Below are 21,987 nucleotides of genomic sequence, written 5' to 3' on the forward strand. Positions count from 1 at the left end.
CTTACTGCGACCTACACGATCGTACCACGATCATCAAAATTTGCATTATTTTCACAGATCGTAGTGCAATCGTGGCCTAGTGGGACTGGGGTATTAAGCCCCAGTCCCACTAGACCACGATCGCACCACGCTCACCGCGATCTAAAATAAATTCAGATCGTGGTGAGATCGCGGTATGAGCGGCATGCAAATGTAAATTTTCGTTGCTTTCACGATGCTACTACGTCCTCATTACGCTTCTATAACGATCCCGCTACGATTATACCACGTTCTCATCGGACATATTCTGCGACCTTACTACGCTTATCAAGATCTTTCTACGCTCATCACGTTCTCACTACGACCATACCACGAGTTACCCGATTGCAACACGATCTTACCACGCTTCTATTGCGATTATAGCACGTTCTTACTACGATTATACTACGTTCATATCGCGATCTTACTATACGCTCTCAGCAATACCGTCAACATCGTGTTCCATATCAATACAGTTCCATTCCTTCTATTTCTGATTAATACGTAGATTTCTCGGAAACAATACAGTCATGCCACCAAAATCTACTAGACCACGTGGGCGTGGTGGTAGGAGTTGACGTAGAGGCAGAGGGCGCAAAGTAACGAATCCTGATCAAGCAGAGATGTCGGACCGACCAATCCAACCGAAATTACAACCTATTACTGGTCCATAAAGCTCAAATGACGATATTTTAGTGAACGATAGCAGAGATGACACAGATGTGTCAACAGATATAGGAAGATGTGGTATGAGTGCCAATGAGACAACTCTCCATCCAAGTAACAATTTATAAAAGTAAACCATTGTAGGCCAAGGTACGGCCTTCAACACGGAGCCTTGGCTCACACCGAACAGCAAGCTATAAGGGCCCCAAAAAATACTAGTGTAAAACCATTCAAACGGGAAAACCAACGGTCTAATCTATATAAAACGAGAATCATGGTTGAGTCGTTAGAGTAAATGGATAAGAAGTCCTAATTGCATACAGACAAAAAAAACCTGGCGAGATTTAATATAGTTTTCTGACATTGACAATGAGAATGATGGTCGTAGTATGAACGTAGTCAGGTCGTAAGAGGAGCGAGATGAGGACGGCAAGGTGTGCTAGGATCGTACTATGGTCGTGAACAGCGTGGTATAGTTCCCGTAGGGACTCTGTGGGATTTTTATAGAGAGATTTCATTATAAACATACATGTATTATTTGAATGTACCCTATGGCAGAAGAAATTTAAGGTACATAGTTTTAGACAATTATTTGATCTTTGACCCCTAGCTCGTGGCAGAAATTGAGGACAATTGCATTTTTTCTGCCAAATTTCTGTACTCAGTGCTTAACTATATTTGTATGTACAAAATGTGTAAAATGTGGATCACTTCAATATATATACCAAAAAACAGTGTTTATTATTTACCAACACCTTAAATTGTGATCATCAGCTTCTTTAACATATGACCAATGATTAAAATATGACACATAGAGAGACTATGAAAATGAAACGGAAAAAAATTATTTTAACAATCTTGACAAAGTTTAGCAGGACAGTGGTTGATTCACTACTTGAAAATTTAAAGTATGGTAAAAGACTGTAACTGTTCTGGTGCTTAAAAACACAATTCCGATCATTATTAAACTCAAGATCAAACAGGGGAAGGTATTACAGCAGTGAAAAGGGGAAGTAATTCAATGAAACACAGTTGACCATGAATGCCATATTTGCCATGAAAAGATAACATCATACACAAATCTCTCACTGAAATGATTTTATTTTGGTTTTTTGTTGTCTTCACGCCACATGTACAAATAAATGTCTTTAAAAATCTTCAACATTTCTTCTTAATAAAAAAAGTTCCACCACCAATAGCTATGTCCATATTATTGCTCAGCGGCACCACCTGAAAGTATAAAATAGACAAGTAATTACTATTTGTTCTGTACTTATAAATTTTAACAAACACATATCATTTATCATATTCTATACATCATATCTTTAATAACAGAAAAGTTATCTTGCCAGAAATATAGATTGGTTGCTTTATGTCCATTGGCAAATATTTCATGTGTATTTTGGCTGATGAAAGGATCTATCAAATGTTCTTGTTTATTGCTGATAAATACAAAATTTTAATGAAATTTGTTAATTTTTGTAATGCTAATTTGTCAATATTACCATGTTATTTTAAATTCAAATTTGTAATTCTTGAAACTGTATTTTATAAAAACTACATAACAAACTAGCTGAGTTCCATTTAGGACATAAACATCAACAAGGAAACACTCAAAACAAATACTGAAAGATTTTACTGAAATGTTTAAAATAAAATATTTAAAGCCATTTTTTTTTACAGTAATTTTCTGAAAAATGCAATTTATTTTATCAAAGTTGTGTAAGCTTTTGGTAATAAATTATTCTAAACTTTTCGAAAAACTTTATTTTTATGAACAGAAATGATTTACCAAAATCATGTAAATCCTCAGCGGTAGTATGTTCCAAGATCTGAGTAGGAACTGCTGCATTACCTAGTTTTTTAATCAAGGTTTTCAGGTTTTTTGTCAACTGAGAAATTGTGACTTGCTTTTTGTTCACCTGAGAAACTTGGAACAAAGTTTTTTCACCAGGTTGTTCTAAAACAAGTTGCCTAAATTTTATTTGAGTTTTTAAAACCTCTCTTTTGTTCTTTATAAATTTAATTTTTGTCAATTCCTGGTCGACCTTTCGTGCATTGTCCCAAAGTCCTAATTTTAGAATGTGTTCTACAAGTTTCTTTTTTTCATTACACTTCTTTATCAGTATCCTTTTTGCTTTCTCTTCTTTCTCTCGACTTATTCTTTCAAGTTCTTTTTTCAAATCCAGCAGTCTTTGTTTTTCAGTAATTTTAATATCTTTAATTTTTAATTTTGATTTGTTAATAAGTTCCTGTACATTTTGTTCTGTCTGCTGATTTAGCCATGCACCAGTTTTATTTACATTGTAAACTATGTGGGCCTCATTTGCTAGGCGAGATGCGTTTGGTCTGTGTTTAATTATCCAATCTAAATGTCCAAAAATAAATTCAGGTAGTTTATTGTGGGGCAAAACAGAATTGAAAGTTTTGCTGTGATCGATACTATATTGTGTATGTTGGCCATTTTCTAAATGATCTTTTACTTTTTGTGATAAAGCCTTGCTAGTAGCAGAACACATCTGTATCAAAAAGGCAGCGCATTGCTCATCATTGTGATTGCTAACAAGAGATGCCCAAATGTCATCCTTTTTTACATCAACAGATGGAAATGGTATGAGTTCTCCTGTCATGAACAATTTAATTTTCTCAACATCAGTTGAAATATCTTCCAGAAATTGAACTAAATGTTGGTATTTCTGGTTCATGTGCAATATATGTATATCGCCTTCAAGTATTTTCCACAATGGGGAGGTAATAAATTTATTGAATAGACCAAGAGCCCGACATCCTACAATTATCGTGTCATTCTGTAAACAAGAGAGTACGGCTTTTAGTAGCTGATTTAGCTTGCCTGGTGTTCCTTCACCTTTAACATTTTTGAAGAAATGTATGATATGACTTCTTAAGTGATAAATTGCTCCAGCATTGTGGAATACAACATTAAAGCGGTTTCCAAGGAAAGGTTTGATTTCATATTTATTGATTTGTTGACGTTGTAAGTATGTTTTGAATTCCAGATATACACCGTTTTTCTCATCTGCCCCGGATGCTAATGCTTTACTTGCAATTCTAACAGCGTTTAATATGGAGGACTCACCCTTCAGACTTATTTCAGGATGTTCAGTACCTTCGGGGGGATCTTTGTGGAAATTATTGAACACACTGTTCATTAATTCAGCAATATTAACCAGGAGGTGTAAACCGCAGAAGAAATTGTACATTTTGCTTAGTAACATTTGGTCAGGTTCTTGCAAAAGGTTGTAATTTTCAAGATGTTCTTGTAACATTGATGATCTGTACGATTCTAAGAGTTGATTAAATGATACCTGGGTAGCAGCTCTATCTGACATGGTACATTTTATATTTTGTTAAATTTTGATGGATAATTTATTATTTATGCCATTAGTTGTCACCTGATTATATCGCAACTCGATATCACCTAAAATTTGCTTAAATACATCTAGTTGTGTTTGAGCAGCCTTGTTTGACATTTGACGTAACCCTAAAAGAAATGGCTTCTTGTCCTCATTTGTTGTAACGAAAACCCCATATGGTTGTCCATTCTTCTTTGTTTCATCGGTATATAATGTCTGGTTTTCCTGTTCAGAGCATACAATTGCTGCATGAGCCTGACTTACAAACAGTCGTGTTGAACTGATGGTTGAGACATAGTCTTTCTTTGGAAAAATGTTATTTCTACTGTCAACATTACATAGTTTCATGACACTTGACATGACAGAAGATACCTTCTCAAAAGCGACATTTGCATTCAACAATTCCATGATGCATAAATTAGTATCTGTTGAAAACGTATATTTCCCATTAGGTGCCGGTACAGTCAAGTCTACCAGTTTTTTTTCATTTAAATTATCCAACAAGAAATGCAACTCATCTTTAGTTTTATTTATTTCATGTTTGTTTGCCTTTTGTTCTTGTCTCATATTAAGTACCTGCTCTTTCAATAGTCTTACTTCAGTTTCATGTTTTGCTTGTAAATGATCATTTAGGTATCTTGTTTTTTGTGCAATGTTTTCCCAATATTTACATTTCTCTATTGTTCTTTTCTTTTCCATCCGTGTTATATTAGTAATATATCTGATCCGTATTTTTTCATTTTGTAAACATTTTTCCATTGCTTTCATACCTGTTTCTGCATTTTTAGCTGAATTCTTCAGTATTTTGTTTGACTTCAGTAATTTGACTTCTGCTTTTGATCTGTTCGCTAAACTATACTTTAAGTCAACCAATGTTCTTTTCATTCTAAATATGTTTTGAATACTGTTTCTGTAAGATTTCTGTAGTAGAGTGTTTTGTTTCATTAAGCTGTTACATCTATTGACCTGTTTTGTCAATTCTGATTTTAAAGGTTTAGTTGCAGAGACTTTGTGCTGTTGCTCATTCGGGTATTGCAGGAACTTGTCATGCAGAAATTTGCCAAGTTTATCTTTCCCCAAACTACTTGCTGATTTTTGCAATTTTTTTTCTTTATTTCTAATATATTTTATACATTTGTTCATTTTTGTTATACTGTTTTTAGACATGTCCAGATCTCTACCCAGAAGTTGACAACACCAAACATAAACAAACTTGTTTGTAACACTCAGTGACTCCTTAAGTTTACTCAATTCAAGAACCATGCCATTAGTTAGGCATTGTCCTTGAGACAAAGAGCTAAAAATTATCAAATGTGCAGCTATTCCTAAACAGAACTTGTACCCAAGGGCTTGTAGTTGTGGATACATATTTCTAAAATCAAGAATAAGAGTATTTTCCACTACATGTACAGTACATATTTTTTTTAATAGTACTTCATTCATTGAATAAAGGACATCAAACTGCTCTAAACATTTACTTCAAAGATATGACAATAGGTTCATTCTTTCCTTTTAGATTCAACTCATTGAATGAATTTGTTAAAACTTTTCTAAAGAATTATTTCACTCCTAAAAATGTTGTTGAATTTTGGCCTTTCACTTTCAAAGATAGATTTCTGGGTTGTAGCAGTTGTCAATCTTTTATAAGACTGCATTCTTCAAATGTTAAAATACCACAAATAATTCAGACATTTAAAAATAATATTTACCTTGTAGAATACTGCTCTTTTGGTTTACTTCTTCAACTTTGTTATCTGAAAGTAAAATAACAGCTCACTTCATATTGCAATCATGGTAAAATATATGCCTAGCTTTTACAAACACTAGGTGTGTGTGTGCTTGCTTATGTTGATTTTAGTTGTTTGGCCTAATGAATTGGTCCAACAAAAAACGGATTTACATTTTATAAACTACAATGTAACTGTTATGATAAATAAAAGATTGATTGATTGAATAAATGAATGGTGTATGTAGTCTAGTGTCAGTTATTTCATTTGTGTGCAGGATAGCAAACTTGTTGAAATGTTAAAATTATACTCCTGCCATAATAATTTGGTAAACGGACAGTTTATGAGACCTGAAAAAAAAACATCACACAGAATTGCATCCTCATATGTAGTCTCATAACAGATTTCAGAAAGCATTGATTTTATTTTTATACATAGGGTATGGGGATACTTAGTAATTGTGGAAGAGAAGTAAGCAATTGTTCTTAAAACGTTGGATACATGACGCAACATTTCCTTATTAGAGACAAACAATATAAATCTGATGACTTATTGCAAGGATTCTTAAATAATCAATAAGCAAATCAACTTAATTTCAAAATATCATGATTAAAATCTCCATTGCAACTGTACGTGGCTGTGTATTCATACATCCAACACAGTTTAAAAGACACATCACTATTAAAGAGGATTTCCTTATGAAACGGTAGTAGTCTAGGGATAAAAAATATTTTAATGCTGCAGTCGACCCTTAGGGTTTAAACAAAAATCAAAGTCTTACCTCACTGCATTAATTGAGTCTTTCATTAATAAAAGTTCTGATTACTTTATAGCTGATTTCAACTTGTGACCTGCAAACATAAAAGTATATGTATAATAAAGTATTTAACACTTATTCAAAGGAAAATTATAGTTTGTGTCTTGCATATTTTTTTCCTCAATTTAACTGCTTTCCTCATTTACAGAAATTATTTCAACTTGTTGTATTTATTGTAAGTGTTATTGCTTTTAGTTAACTAGTTTTAAATTTCAGTGGATGTGCTTTAAAAAAAAGATATACAACAGAAGTATCAATTCTTTTCATCAAAATGCAGAATTGGCCACATTTATCAGTATCACGTTTAAATATATTAAAACATATGAAGAGTATCTATATTTATTATCCCGCATAGTGCCTCCCTTAGTTTTTACCTGGAAAGGGAATTAACTCATATTGACATAATAAAATATAAAAATTCTATCGATATTATCAAATTCATCCAATGTGAAGTCATACTATGGTGTTCTCCGTGTAAGATGACAAAAATGAAACACAATAATTGATAAAAAATGATTATAAAACATAGTTATTAATCTAATGAACAAGGAAAACACTTCTACGAGGCGCCGATTGCATTGTTTATGCTAAACTTGAATCTACGGAGAAAAACATTTCATGAACTGTTGTGTAACGTCGTAAACGTTCACGGCTATCTTTATTCTCATTTTCTTTGACGAAACATACCATCTTTGCCAGTATCGCGCCTTGCATATGTAGAACAGATCAACACATATCCGACATGATTTTACGCAGAAAGTATTCTAGATTTCGGAAAAGTATGGATCCCCGGGTTATTTTTATAAATAACAATTAATTTTTACAAAAAACATAAAAAAATATGGTTCTTATAAAAAAATCCCTACCTTCTTCTACACTTTTACACGAGATACTTACAAATTTGTATTCCTGGTGCATTCCTGCACTTGTGGGTGATTTTTCGTCGTCTGTTTATCTTTCTATAAATAGCGCGAGGAACGGAAAGGGTATGTATTTGTCTGTCACGATAGCTGAAATTTGACGTTGACGGCAATTCTTATCATAGTTTAACGTTTTCGTGCAAGCTTATATAACATGTTAAATATAAGATTATTACTGAAATTAAAAGCGCAGATACTGTAGTTTATCAAGCTATTTTTATTTATTTTTTACAGTGCTGGAAAAGTTGTTTTATTAGCAGTTACAAAAACGTTGCAAATGTTAAAAATACATTGCGGCAGATATAGGTTTTTTAACGTGACGTTCCTACAGAGTCCCTACTAGCACACCTTGCCGTCCTCATCTCGCTCCTCTTACGACCTGACTACGTTCATACTACGACCATCATTCTCATTGTCAATGTCAGAAAACTATATTAAATCTCGCCAGGTTTTTTTTTGTCTGTATGCAATTAGGACTTCTTATCCATTTACTCTAACGACTCAACCATGATTCTCGTTTTATATAGATTAGACCGTTGGTTTTCCCGTTTGAATGGTTTTACACTAGTATTTTTTGGGGCCCTTATAGCTTGCTGTTCGGTGTGAGCCAAGGCTCCGTGTTGAAGGCCGTACCTTGGCCTACAATGGTTTACTTTTATAAATTGTTACTTGGATGGAGAGTTGTCTCATTGGCACTCATACCACATCTTCCTATATCTGTTGACACATCTGTGTCATCTCTGCTATCGTTCACTAAAATATCGTCATTTGAGCTTTATGGACCAGTAATAGGTTGTAATTTCGGTTGGATTGGTCGGTCCGACATCTCTGCTTGATCAGGATTCGTTACTTTGCGCCCTCTGCCTCTACGTCAACTCCTACCACCACGCCCACGTGGTCTAGTAGATTTTGGTGGCATGACTGTATTGTTTCCGAGAAATCTACGTATTAATCAGAAATAGAAGGAATGGAACTGTATTGATATGGAACACGATGTTGACGGTATTGCTGAGAGCGTATAGTAAGATCGCGATATGAACGTAGTATAATCGTAGTAAGAACGTGCTATAATCGCAATAGAAGCGTGGTAAGATCGTGTTGCAATCGGGTAACTCGTGGTATGGTCGTAGTGAGAACGTGATGAGCGTAGAAAGATCTTGATAAGCGTAGTAAGGTCGCAGAATATGTCCGATGAGAACGTGGTATAATCGTAGCGGGATCGTTATAGAAGCGTAATGAGGACGTAGTAGCATCGTGAAAGCAACGAAAATTTACATTTTCATGCCGCTCATACCGCGATCTCACCACGATCTGAATTTATTTTAGATCGCGGTGAGCGTGGTGCGATCGTGGTCTAGTGGGACTGGGGCTTAATACCCCAGTCCCACTAGGCCACGATTGCACTACGATCTGTGAAAATAATGCAAATTTTGATGATCGTGGTACGATCGTGTAGGTCGCAGTAAGGTCGTACCACGGTCGTCGTGATCGAGGTCTTCAAGATCGTGAAGAGCGTGGCCAACTTTGAACATGTTCAAAACAATTGTGGTGCGGTCGTGGCGAAATTAGGTCGTAGTAGAAGCGTAGTGAGAGCGCACTAAGATCGTAGTAAGATCGCAAAGGTCGCTGTACAATCGTAGCTAGAGCGTAGCAAAAGCGCGATTCTATTCGGAGAGATTGCGCTACGATCTCACAGCGACGTTATCACGACCTTACTACGACCATCACGTTCTCAACGCGACCCAACTACACTTCCGCTACGACTTTACCACGCTCATCACGACCATAGTACGATTCTAGTACGCCCTTGTCGTCCTCATCACGCTCTTCTCACGACCTTACTACGTTCACACTACGACCATCATTTTTATTGTCATTTTCACATTAAATATATAAAAAAAACTCCCTAGATTTTGTTTGTCTGAATGTATTTATTTTATCCATTTGCTCTAACGGCTCAACCATGCTTTTCGTTTTTATATAGATTAGACCGTTGGTTTTTCCCGTTTAAATGGTTTAACATTAGTATTTTTGTGCCCTTTATAGCGTGCTGTTCGGTGTGTTCCAAGGCTTCGTATTGATGGCCGTACCTTGGCAAATAATGGTTTACTTTTATAGATTTTTACGTTGATGGAGAGTTGTCTCATTGGCACTCATACCACATCTTCCTATATATTGACACATCTGTGTCATCTCTGCTATCGTTCACTAAAATATCGTCATTTGAGCTTTATGGACCAGCAATAGGTTGTAATTTAGGTTTGATTGGTCGTTCCGACATCTCTTGATGACAAGTATTACACTACTTATGTGTATAGTATCAGTTTAATTGAAGTCTGGAGCTGGCATGTCAGTTAACTGCTAGTAGTCTGTTGTTATTTATGTATTACTGTCATTTTGTTTATTTTCTTTAGTCACATCTTCTGACATCAGACTCGGACTTCTCTTGAACTGAATTTTAATGTGCGTATTGTTATGCGTTTACTTTTCTTCATTGGCTAGAGGTATAGGGGGAGGGTTGAGATCTCACAAACATGTTTAACCCCACTATTTTTGCGCCTGTCCCAAGTCAGGAGCCTCTGGCCTTTGTTAGTCTTGTACTATTTTTAATTTTAGTTTCTTGTGTACTATTTGGAGTTTAGTATGGCGTTCATACTTTGCTCCCTCTGCCTCTACACCAACCCCTACCACCACGCCCACGTGTTCTAGTAGATTTTGGTGGCATGACTGTATTGTTTCCGAGAAATTTCCGTTTTAATCAGAAATAGAAGGAATGGAACTATATTGATATGAAACACGATATTGCTGAGAAAGTAGTAAGATCGCGGTATGAACGTAGTATAATCGTGGTAAGAACGTGCTATAATCGCAGTAAGATCGTGTTGCAATCGGATAAATCGTGGTATGATCGTAGTGAGAACGTGAAGAGCGTAGAAAGATCTTTATAAGCGTAGTGAGGTCGCAGAATAAGCGCGGTGAGAACGTGGTTTAATCGCAGCGGGATCGTTGTAGAGGCGTAATTAGGACGTAGTAGCATCGAGAAAGCAACGAAAATTAACATTTTCATGCCGCTCATACCGCGACCTCACCACGATCTGAATTTATTTTAGATTGCGGTGAGCGTGGTGCGATCGTGGTCTAGTGGGACTGGGGCTTAAGCAAATCATATAAATAGATACTGATCTGTCTTATTTAGGTTAAATTCTAAATATTGTCATTGAAAATATAGGACCAGTTCATAATTTCAATAAACTTGTTATCTTTATTAAGGCTGTGAAAATCTTGAATAAATTTTGAACATTCATGAAAAAGGTTATAACGAATATCGTCGTAAAGTGTGCATTCCATAAGTTAATGTTTTTCAGTCTCTTCACTGTAGAAGAAGAGGGACGAAAGATACCAAAGGGACAGTCAAACTCATAAATCTAAAACAAACTGACAACGTAACTTTCACAATACTTAATAACATCGTGTTATTCATTTTAAAGAAACACAGTACTAACAACACAATTCAAGACAAGACAAGACAAGACAATAAAGATAATCCAATCAATTTTGTTAATTCACGGCCCAGCAGTTGTGTAATCAGTGCCACGTGCCCTCATTGTTTCATAAGAATTAACATATCTATCTAAGTTCGATTTCAAATTCTACCAAAATTTAACTCTTAAATAAGCAGCGTGTAACGAATATATTCATCCATATTTGAAGGGTCCTGAGTGCACATTGTATGCCTGAGTGGACTTAGGTCCTGAGCGGTGTTTAGACGTACCCATATTTTTAATGGGGTAATTATTACAGCCAGATACAGCTAACAATTTATCTAAAGAAAACGAGATGCTATATTCCAATTCTAATACATGAATCTAGTTCTTTAAAAAAAAAATCAACATCAAATTCTACACTTTCATTTATCTGGGTTTTTTTTTTGTCTCCGCTTCGAAGCCGCCATCCCGTACCAAACATATCTATGCACACGTACGATGTTGGGGTTTGGCAATATACAATCAAAGTTAGGGAGCTACCATTTGATTTTTATTGGGGGGCTAGGATGAAAAATTTTGTCCTGCATTTTTTTTTAGCTGTAATCTTTTTTTAGCCTTTTTATTTTTCACTCTGTTCGGTCCTGACTTTTTTTTTTTGCAAGTGTCTCATCCTGCCTTTTTTTTTTACTCAAAACTCCTGTCCTGCCTATTTTTTTCAAATTTCATCCTAGCCCCCCCCCCCCCCCCCCATAAAAATCAAATGGTAGCTCCCTTAGCAATATACAACAGGCAGTATATCTGAATTTGTAAATTGGTATTTTGGATTTTACCTGATTAGGACGTGTCTCGTTGAATTTTCTAATAAACTTACACACACACAATCTAGCTGGCTTTTAAGGTTATGAGATCCATGAGAACATAGAGCTATAGACCTAGTTGCATGCAAATCTATACAAATTCTTCAAATTAAAAGAAAATAAATTAGAATTAGCTTTTTTTTATAAATATATAATAAATTCACCGTAACAGACATAAATACGATGAAATAAGTCCGTGAAAGCTCTCAGACTGTAAGATCCCGGCACTTTTAACTGTTTTATAACGCGTGCAAAAAAGGCAGCACCGGGTTTAATGAATGTGACCCGGGGAGGGGGGGGCACTTAAATATTTCATTGATAGGGGTGTGACCGTGTCGCTGGGGTTCTGTTACCCCACCCTTTTCATATAAGTTAGATCTTAAACATGTATGGCTCATTGACAATCATACCACATTTTTTTTTATATGTATACCTTTTCATATAGTTCGTAAGTAAAATTGTAACCTTTTCTTATATTGGTTAAGTTTGGGGAGGGGTGTTGGAAAAGTGGAATATTTAAGGCTTAGATTCTGTGTGTAATGTTTTCATTCGGCGAGACTTTTGGCAATGAAAAAAAGACCGGACTTCAACTTGAGTATCAGTTTCATATACAAGTAACTAGATTGAAACGTTACTGATTTATCAACCTCATCATATATATTTCTTATAGTTTTCCCCACCTATTCCCATATTTTTAAGCTGGTTCAGTAAAAGTAACCTATTCCAGCGGAACGTCCTATCCCCCCTTTTCCCATGGAACTGTCACCAGGGTTTCATTTGCCAAATTATTTTCGTTCAATTAAATATGGTCGTAATTTAAGTTATGATAAGACGTGATCTAAAATGATGCATGCCTTACGAGTATTTTCACTTGAACGGTTTTTTTTTGTGAAATGAGTCTAAAGCTGGGGTCACACATTCACGATTTTTATTGCCGTCCTTGACAGGACCATTACTTACTTACTTACTTATAGTTACTTATAGTTGATTTCCAGTACAGGATCCCTCAAGGTTCCTCTTCACCAGACTCGTAATTTAATGTATTTCTTATACTATTTTGACCGTGACTTCCGGATATTTCTGCTCTATAGTCATTATAGTATAATTCTTCGTCTGACCAATATTTGTCTAGTCGATTTTTGAATGAATTTATCGATGGTGACTTTGTTATTTTATCTGGTAGTTTGTTCCAGGTTTTAGCAATTCTAACAGAGAAAGAGTGTTTACGGATATTAGATTGGAATCTTTGATGAACTACTTTATTGCTGTTGGTCCTACTACTACATCTTTGTTGAGAATCTTCTGCTTTTCTTAAAAATGAGCTAACTTCTTTGTCGTAGTATCCATTCATTGTTTTGAAGGTTTCGATCATGTCTCCTTTTATTCTCCTATAGGATAATGTAGGTAAGCCTAGTTTTTTTTAGTCTCTCTGGGTAGCTCATGTCTTTTAGCCCTGGTAGTTGTTTTGTTACCCTTCTTTGAACACCTTCTATTTTGTCTATATCTTTCTTTTTGTATGGGGACCAGACTGAGCTGGCATAATCTAGGTGTGTTCTAACCATGGTTTTGTATAGTGGCATGAATGTTTCTATTCCCAGGTATTTAAATGTTCTTCTTAGAACTGCGAATATGGAGTTTGCTTTGTTCACTTTTTCACTAATGTGGTTTTCGAATGTGAGTTCTGCATCAATGAGGACTCCAATATCTTTTTCCTCTTTAACTTGTGCTATAGGATGATTTAATAGGTTATAGATTGGTGGAGGGTCAGTGCTATTAGATTTCTTACTTATTTTCATATATTTACATTTACCATTCCCGATTAAAATTTGTCAAAAGTCTGATCAAGATCCTGTGAATCGTGGATGGAAATTCGATTTGTATCTTTCGCCAGGTAAAATTCGACCGAGTCTGTCACGACTGCGTCCCGATTCTACCGAATGTAATCCGACAGAGATCAGATAGTGACAAGACAGTGAACCGACACTGACGGAAGTTATCCGTTCGAAAACTGTCGGCATAATCGGGATGATCAGGTACTGTCGGAACGTAATCCTATCACGGTCCGCTCTATCGCATTGCAAACGGCTTTGTCTGGTCTCAGTCGTATTGTATTCTGTTATTGTCGGGACTTCTCCAGATCATTCCCGTTTTACAGGACACCGTCCCGAATACACAGAACATTGTTAGGAATTCGATCCGATACAGCAGAATCTGTCACGACATAGGCACGATTGTGATCCGACTAGACAAAATCGGCTGAGTTTCCCCGAATGTTACGGGACGCACCTAACGGTCGGGGTGCTTTGCCGAACTATTCGGACCCTTCCCGACCAGTAGGAATCTGTTACGAACTAAAACGACTGCGTCCAGACAATAATAGGACATTCCAGATAATTGAGGATACTAATCCGACTTTTTCACTTTTCGTGTCGTATCGCTGTCTGATCTCGAACGGGAGCAATAATCGGCAATGTGTGAACCCCGCATTAGAGAATACATGTAAATCAGGATACCGACTGCATAGTAAAATATGCTGACGCTCATTTTGGTCTTTTAAGTAAGTTTCCTTCCCCTGCATATCTTTGTCGCCTTTGTAAAAAAAAAACCAGCACAACAGCAGCACTGAACGTCAGTATTGTACCCAAAAATGAAAAATTATTCAAAAAGAAGACTCAGAAAATTCAAATATTGGTATGCACACACACACTAACATCTCACCACAGACATGATCCTTTTGCTATATTTATAAATTATAATGCGCCAAAATTGTTTCCTCCGCAGGACAACTAAAATGTATACTTGAGCATGTTGAGTGTTGAATTTACATTTAAACAACAACGCTGTTATTATATCCAACTATATAAACTGCATATATACAAAAAGGAAAGATGGACCAAGCAGTATGCATGGAATGCCAAGCTAACTGCCTCCATCTACGACTAGATTAGTTGCTTACATCTAATTATATGCTAAGACCTTGGCAGGAGTTCACCTTTTACTCAAATTTTACGATATATGAAAGATTTTCTCTTTTTTTATTAGTTAATGATAATTTTTTATTTTTAATTGGTTACATTATCTCTTAAAAGCTATTACCATACTGTCATATATTTAATCCCATTATTATTGTTTTGTTTGATCTACCGTACTTATTTTTACCTTTTACCCTTTGATTTTATCATTTTTCTTTCACATTTAAATCCTTTTTTTTTTAAATCTATAAACATATGATAGTAACGTCTCATAAAAAGGGATCAAAACTGTTTTTAAAATCATAAACTCCAACCTAGGTAGAATCAATTCATAAATGATGTAAATAGCACATAATTTTAAACAATTGTTCTTAAAATTCACAGTTTTACCTGTATATAAGGTGTTTTTAAACTTGAGCACCACACCACACTGTAAATATCTGTAAATATTTTAAAACCATATATCCCCAAGTGGGAGTGCTCCGATATATAACGGAGGAATCTACCTGAACAGAACAGAACAGAACAGTTGGGTCAAAGGGGTGACATTGGCGGATCCAGGGGGGGGGGTCCGGTGGTTTGAACCCCCCTTTTTTTTAACGATCAATGCATTTGATTGAGAGTATATAGTTGGAACCCCCCCCCCTTTTTAAAATGGCTGGATCCACCCTAGTCCAAATAATTATGACGTCTGGCAAGGCTATTTTAATTTTTTTCTGGGACGCCTTCGTTGTAGGAAGGCTTCCCAGAAAAAAAATAAAATAGCCTTGCCAGACGTCATAATTATTTGGACTAGATCCACCCCTGCACCCTTTTCGAGTCATAGGTTGACGTAGATGTAGATGTAGACAATGATGTCGATGGTGGAGAAAACCCACCATATCAATATTTCTCAGAATGAGAAACTATCCTGTAAAGGTTTTTTAATACATATTTCATATTGGAATGGCACATGTATATTAATGAAAAATCATTATATGATTTGAAGTCAGAGAGATAAATAGTCCATGGTCTCCACAAACAGTTGTGATGTTGCTTCGCAAAATTCGCACCATATAGGAAGCTGTAAATATAAAAGAAGGCCTCGAAATGACAAATTTATGTAAAACAAATCAACATGAAGCCTAACATTTTAACAGTAGCGGATCCAGAACTTGTCCTAAGGGGGGGGGGGGGGCCGCTCCAGTCATGCTTCAATGATTCCCTATATAATCAACCAAATTGTTCCCATAAAAGGGGGGGGGCCTGGGCCCCCCCCCCCCGGATCCGCCTATGATTCATAATAGAATTTAAAATATAATTGAGATTCGAGAAGGGGAATGTGTCAAAGAGACAATCACTCGATCAAAGAGCAGATAACAGGTGAAGTTCACCAATGGGTCTTCACTGTGGCGAAAAAAATTCCTGCACATGGAGTCATGCTTCAGCTGGCCCTAAACAAAAATGTATACTAGTTCAGTGATAATAGACGTCATACTACATGTACTAAACTCTGAAATATATGAAAGAAACTAATATTAAAAATCATATATTACAAGACTAACAAGTCAAAGGCTCATAAGTCATGACTTGGGACAGGCGCAAAAATGAGGTGCAAAAAAAGACTATATACTGAAAATATCAGACTGTCTGTCTGTCTGTCCCAAAGTTGTTTTTTTGTCTCGCTTGACAGAGTCAAAAAGAACCACTAGTGGTAACATGGGTAAGTCAACGATATTTGGTATGCAGTTGTATAAGTATTGGCACATCTCATTACCATGGAGATTATTTGGCCCCACCCCCTCATTTATGGTCTGTTGAATTTGAAACTTTGCTTAGTTATCATCTATTAGTTTGTGATAAGGTTAGTTTATAGACAAACCACTAGTGGTTTGTTAATGATAATTGGTATGCAGTTGTATAAGCATTGGCATATTTCATTTCCATGGAGATTATTTGGCCCTGCCCCTTCAGTCATGGTCAAGTGACTTTGAAATTTTTGTTTGCTTAGTTTTCATGTATTATAGTTTGTGATTAGTAGATATAGGAAGATGTGGTGTGAGTGCCAATGAGACAACTCTCCATCCAAATAACAATTAATAAAAGTAAACCATTATAGGTCAATGTACGGCCATTATAGGTCAATGTATGGCCTTCAACACGGAGCCTTGGCTCACATCGAACAACAAGCTATAAAGGGCCCCAAAATTACTAGTGTAAAACCATTCAAACGGGAAAACCAACGGTTTAATCTTATAAAAAGGTCAGTTTATCATGTTTATGGGAAACCACTAGTGGTAAGTTAATAATAATTGATATGCAGTTGTATAAGCATTGGCATATCTAATTTCAATGGAGAATATTTGGCACTGCCCCCTCAGTCATGGTCTATTGACTTTGAAATTTTGCTTAGTTTACATATGTATTAGTTTGTGTTTAGGTTTGTTTAAAGGGAAGTACTTAAGATAAGTCAATGGTATTTGGTATGCAGTTGTATTACAATGGACACATCTCATTTCCATGGAGATTGTTTAGCCATGTACTTTCAGTCATGATTCATTGACTTTAAATATTTGAAAACTTACATGTCAAAGTATTGCTATTTTAATTTCAACATTTGCATTATCAAAATTACAACAAAGGGAGACATATATCTGTGATAACAATTAATGTACTTTGCCTCAACCAAATGTTTTGAAACTAAGCTTATAACTACAAAACTCGGATCAAGTGTGAGTTTTTGGTAGTGTCAGTGTAACTTTTTGTAGAGTTATGCCCCTTTACAATTGGAAAAAATTGCTGAATTTTTGATTTCTCGTTCTTACTTAAGTTTGCCTCAACCAAATGTAATTGTAAGACATAATAGTGTCCTATGAAAAAGTGTCCACATGGACACTTTTTCATTGAAATTTGGTATTTAATAATGTCCATTGCCATGGAATGGTGTCCCTCAAAAGGACACATTTTTACTGCTAACAATATGAAATAGTGTCCACCCACAGGACAAATTTTCATAGTAGTTGCTATTAAATTGTGTCCTCTAAGGGAAGTAATACAAAGGTCATTACAAAGTTTTATTATACTTAAATTTTAATTAAAATATGAAGGATTGGTGAGAAATTGATCAATATACAAATGTAATTTGTATATTGATCAATATACAATTTAACTATTGTCAGTTTATTGTCTTAATTTTGTATGCCATAACCATTTAATGTAAATGTGTTTGTGCGAATAAAATATTGTCTATTGTCTTTTGTCTATTGTCTATTGTCTATTGTAAACAAATAAATAATGGATGGAAGTCAATATAGAGAAATTTAAGTTCTAAGAAATTCCCAACAAATGGTTATGACAATGAAAGAATAACAATAAGAAGGAAGTGTAAAATCAAATATGAAGAACTTTGTAATATTTATTATGTCAGATAAGAAGGCAATAGAAAATAAATAATGTCCATTGCCATGAAATATTGTCTCCTAAGTGGACAGCATTTTACAGCAACAGTTATGAAATATGGTCCATCTGCTGAACAAATTTTCGTAGTGATTAATTGTGTCTTCAAAGGAAAATAAAATAGAACAGCATCTAACATGTATATAATTATATTAAAAAATATAGATATGAAGATAAGGAGGGTATGAGTGCCAATGAGACAATTTTTATGTCAAAGTGACAATTAATTCAAGTTCGTAATTAAAGTTACAATGCGACCAGTAATAACAAGGCAATGGAATCATTTAATACTTTAATCATATCAAAAAGGGGCCCTGGCGGACACAATGTCCTGTTAAAAAATGTCCACCTGGACAATATTATGGTAGTGAATAATGTCCATGTGCATGGACACTTTTTCATACCTAAGGACATGTTTTCATAGGAAATTGTGTCCAGGACACATTTAAATAAGTAAATATTGTCAAAATGTGTCCGGTGGACATTTTTTCATGGAGGACATTATTAAATCCTACATAATGACACTTGCACACAATGCTTTTAACCACAAAGTACAAATTAAGTTTGAATTTTGATGGTGTCACTTTACTGTTCTGTCACTTTACTGTTCTGTCACTTTACTGTTCTGTCACTTTACTGTTCTGTCACTTTACTGTTCTAGAGTTAATAATATGTCCTTTACAAATGGAAAATTGGTGAATTTTTAGTTTCCGTCCTCTACCTGTCACTTTTACCGTTCTACAGTTATGTAAATAGATATAGGAAGATGTGGTATGAGTGCCAATGAGACAACTCTCCATCCAATATTTGCGCAGTGCTCACAGTTTTTCAAGTTGACCATTAAAATTCATTTAAAGCTAACGACCAGCTAAAAGGGCAACAAGCTTATAAGGCACTCTGGTACAACTTTTTATTAAACCTGCATTAATATACATAAAACAGTAAAATAATTACTGATACAAGATGTCATTGAATAATATTTTTAACTCTTTTTATGTATAGGACAAGAATTAAAGAAGATACAGAGAAATTATAAACAGCAAAAATGATAGTCAACTAAACTTAAATGGTAAGGCCAGTTTTATAAAAGTTATTGCACTTGAAAGATGATTATTATAAAAATAAAAAGATGTGATATATTAAATATGAAAACTTTTGATCATGGCTCTAAGACAGCCTTCGATAATGAGAAAAATATCGAATAACAACAACCACTAAATTTTAGTGTCATACTAAACTACAGGCTCAGAAATTGGGACAGGCGCAATGAGAATATGGCAAGGTTATAAAAAAATAAGAAGATGTGGCAATTAGACAACTCTTCACCAGACAACAAATGTCATAAATTTCCTACAAAAAAAACCCGCCGACCGGTGTCATATGATATTTTGAACCCCATGGTAAATTGACCCCAGGGTCAAAATACCGCTATGGTAAATTGACCCCCCCCCTGTATGGAAAATTGACCCCCCATGGTAAATTGAACCCCCTGTTTCTTTTTTCATCCTAGATGATTATAAGAACATTATACATTATTCTAAAGCTTATCATAGATTAAAAAAATCATACATACAAGAAGGGGAGGTACATTTTCCATGCTTGCTTAAAAGAAATATCTTTGCTTGGTATAAGTGCTCTGAAGTCTTTACCAACAAAATGTCACTCAAAATACTTATTGACACATTATAACTAGACCATATGTTGCTTGAATGCTTTAATGATTTGTAATTATAACATGTGTGTATATATATATATATATATATATATATATATATATATATATATAAGGGTGGTTTTGATTTCCCATGGTAAAAAAGGGGAAGGGGGTCAAAATACCATGGCAAAGTAAAATTTTCAAAATATCTTTTCCAGCAAGTTAGATACATACAAACTACTTATTGGTGTATTCTAACTACATAAACGAGTTAGAATCGCCAGAATTTCTGAAATTAAAGGCCTATAGTAGGGGGTTCAATATACCGCAGGAGGGTCAAAATACCATGGCAAAGTAAAATTTTCAAAATATCTTTTCCAGCAAGTTGAATATGCATACAAACTACATATTGGTGTATTCTAACTACATAAAAGAGTTAAAATTGCAAGAATTTTTTTAATTAAAGGTCTAGAGTAGGGGGTTCAATATACCGCAGGGGGGTTCAAAATACCATATGTGAAAAATGACCCCGGGTTCACTTTTTAGGGGGTTCAAAATACCATATGACACCGGGCTAAGAAGGAAATTTATATATTTTCCTTAATCGAAAAGACACGAAGATCTGTTAGTACATTTACTCACAATTACTGACAGGTAATTTTAAATCAAGAACAACTAATACATATGTTTTAAAAAAAAACAAGTTTGTGAGCAGTCAACCCTACCCTTACTTTGGACTGGTTTAACAGCTCAACATATAAAGAACAAACTAAGATAACCTTTTCAATTTCCTCAACTGAAAGACTGATAAAATGCACAAAATCAACTGTTTTAAAAACCTGGATAGACAAAATAGCCCTGAATTAAGAGAACTCACAAATAAGAAAGGAAATATTCTGTAAATGTTCATAAACATGACAAATAAGCTTTTTTATTGCTGTTTCTCTTTCCATCATGTCCATAAATTTATAACATTTTATTTATTTATTTTTTTGTATTTATAGGTCAGACATCTTGGTTTTCAGGATCAATAGGTCAATACTGAAGATGAAACTAAAAGTTGATATTTATCTACATGGTGCGCCAATTGGATTAACAGATTAATGTGAAATGGAATGTAAGCTTTCCTGCAAAAGAGAAATAGGAAATTCAATCATAATCAAATGATAATGGCTATAAACAGAATGGAGTTCTATCATAGATGCACAAAAAACACGATTGTATAAATGCAACAACAAATGTTCGTGTAAAGAAGGAGAAATGTAGAAAAATTAGTATTTTGTTGTTGAAAGGAACACAAGCTTTATCCACTCATTCACATCGCTCCCTCATATCAACTATACCCGTTACCAAAGAAGATCTTTGAAGAACAAATTGCAAAAATGTTTTCTCTAAGAATTGAAGGAAAATGTTTAATGAATGGAATAATTTATGCAATGAACTCTTATGTAGTGGATTGAATAACTGTACACAGCAGCTGAAACAGAAGAAAATTTAAATTAACAAGAAAAGTGTTTATTTTATTATTTAATCTGCAAATGTGAAAGCATTCTTAAGAACACCACAAATGGTTTGTCATTCAAATTGGTTGCTTACTAATGTATTGCATTGAAACAATAACAAAGAAAACAGAATGTTTTGCTAAAATAAATAATTTATAAATCAAAGTTAAAGTCACATATATATAAAGTATAACAATACCTTAACCTATTGTTTGAATATGTCATGATAATTTTGGGTACAAAATTTATTAAAGTTTTAAATATTATTTGTATCAATTTTATTTAGTCTTGTAAAACTTATTTTCAAACTGTCTGTATAGCGATAAAAAAAATATAGGGGAAAACATTTCCTTTTGGGAAATTTAATGTACAGAAATTTCCTTCGAGGAAATTTGGAAAACAATGTTTTCCTTAGAGGAAATGTGTAGTCTTGAATTTTCCCTTAAGGAAAAGTGTTTGTTAAACATTTCCTCAAAGGAAATTGTAGTTGACAAAATTTCCTCACAGGAAAAAGTATTTCCTTTAAGGAAAATTTGAGGCCGCAAATTTCCTCAAGGGAA

The 21,987-nt window shown here is 34.7% G+C and overlaps 1 protein-coding gene and 2 long non-coding RNA genes across 3 annotated transcripts; 1 reads left to right on the forward strand and 2 right to left on the reverse strand.

Annotated features, from left to right (window-relative positions):
* Positions 1-1,767: 1,767 nt before the first annotated feature.
* On the reverse strand, positions 1,768-7,583 carry LOC143084838 (uncharacterized). Its single transcript, XR_012981182.1, has 4 exons — positions 7,500-7,583; positions 6,567-6,636; positions 5,768-5,812; positions 1,768-1,914 (listed from the first exon to the last, which is right to left on the reverse strand). It is a non-coding gene; the product is annotated as an uncharacterized LOC143084838 (long non-coding RNA).
* LOC143084837 (uncharacterized) lies at positions 2,397-5,060 on the reverse strand. The gene has a single exon (XM_076260896.1). The coding sequence runs from the start codon at positions 4,032-4,034 to the stop codon at positions 2,397-2,399; it is 1,638 nt and encodes a 545-aa protein (XP_076117011.1). The 5' UTR covers positions 4,035-5,060.
* A 6,868-nt stretch (positions 7,584-14,451) lies between the features above and the next one.
* On the forward strand, positions 14,452-21,609 carry LOC143043064 (uncharacterized). Its single transcript, XR_012968169.1, has 3 exons — positions 14,452-14,555; positions 19,274-19,340; positions 20,930-21,609. It is a non-coding gene; the product is annotated as an uncharacterized LOC143043064 (long non-coding RNA).
* Positions 21,610-21,987: the final 378 nt, after the last annotated feature.

This window comes from Mytilus galloprovincialis, chromosome 8 (genome assembly GCF_965363235.1).
Source record: "Mytilus galloprovincialis chromosome 8, xbMytGall1.hap1.1, whole genome shotgun sequence".
Classification (NCBI taxonomy): Eukaryota; Metazoa; Mollusca; class Bivalvia; order Mytilida; family Mytilidae; genus Mytilus; species Mytilus galloprovincialis.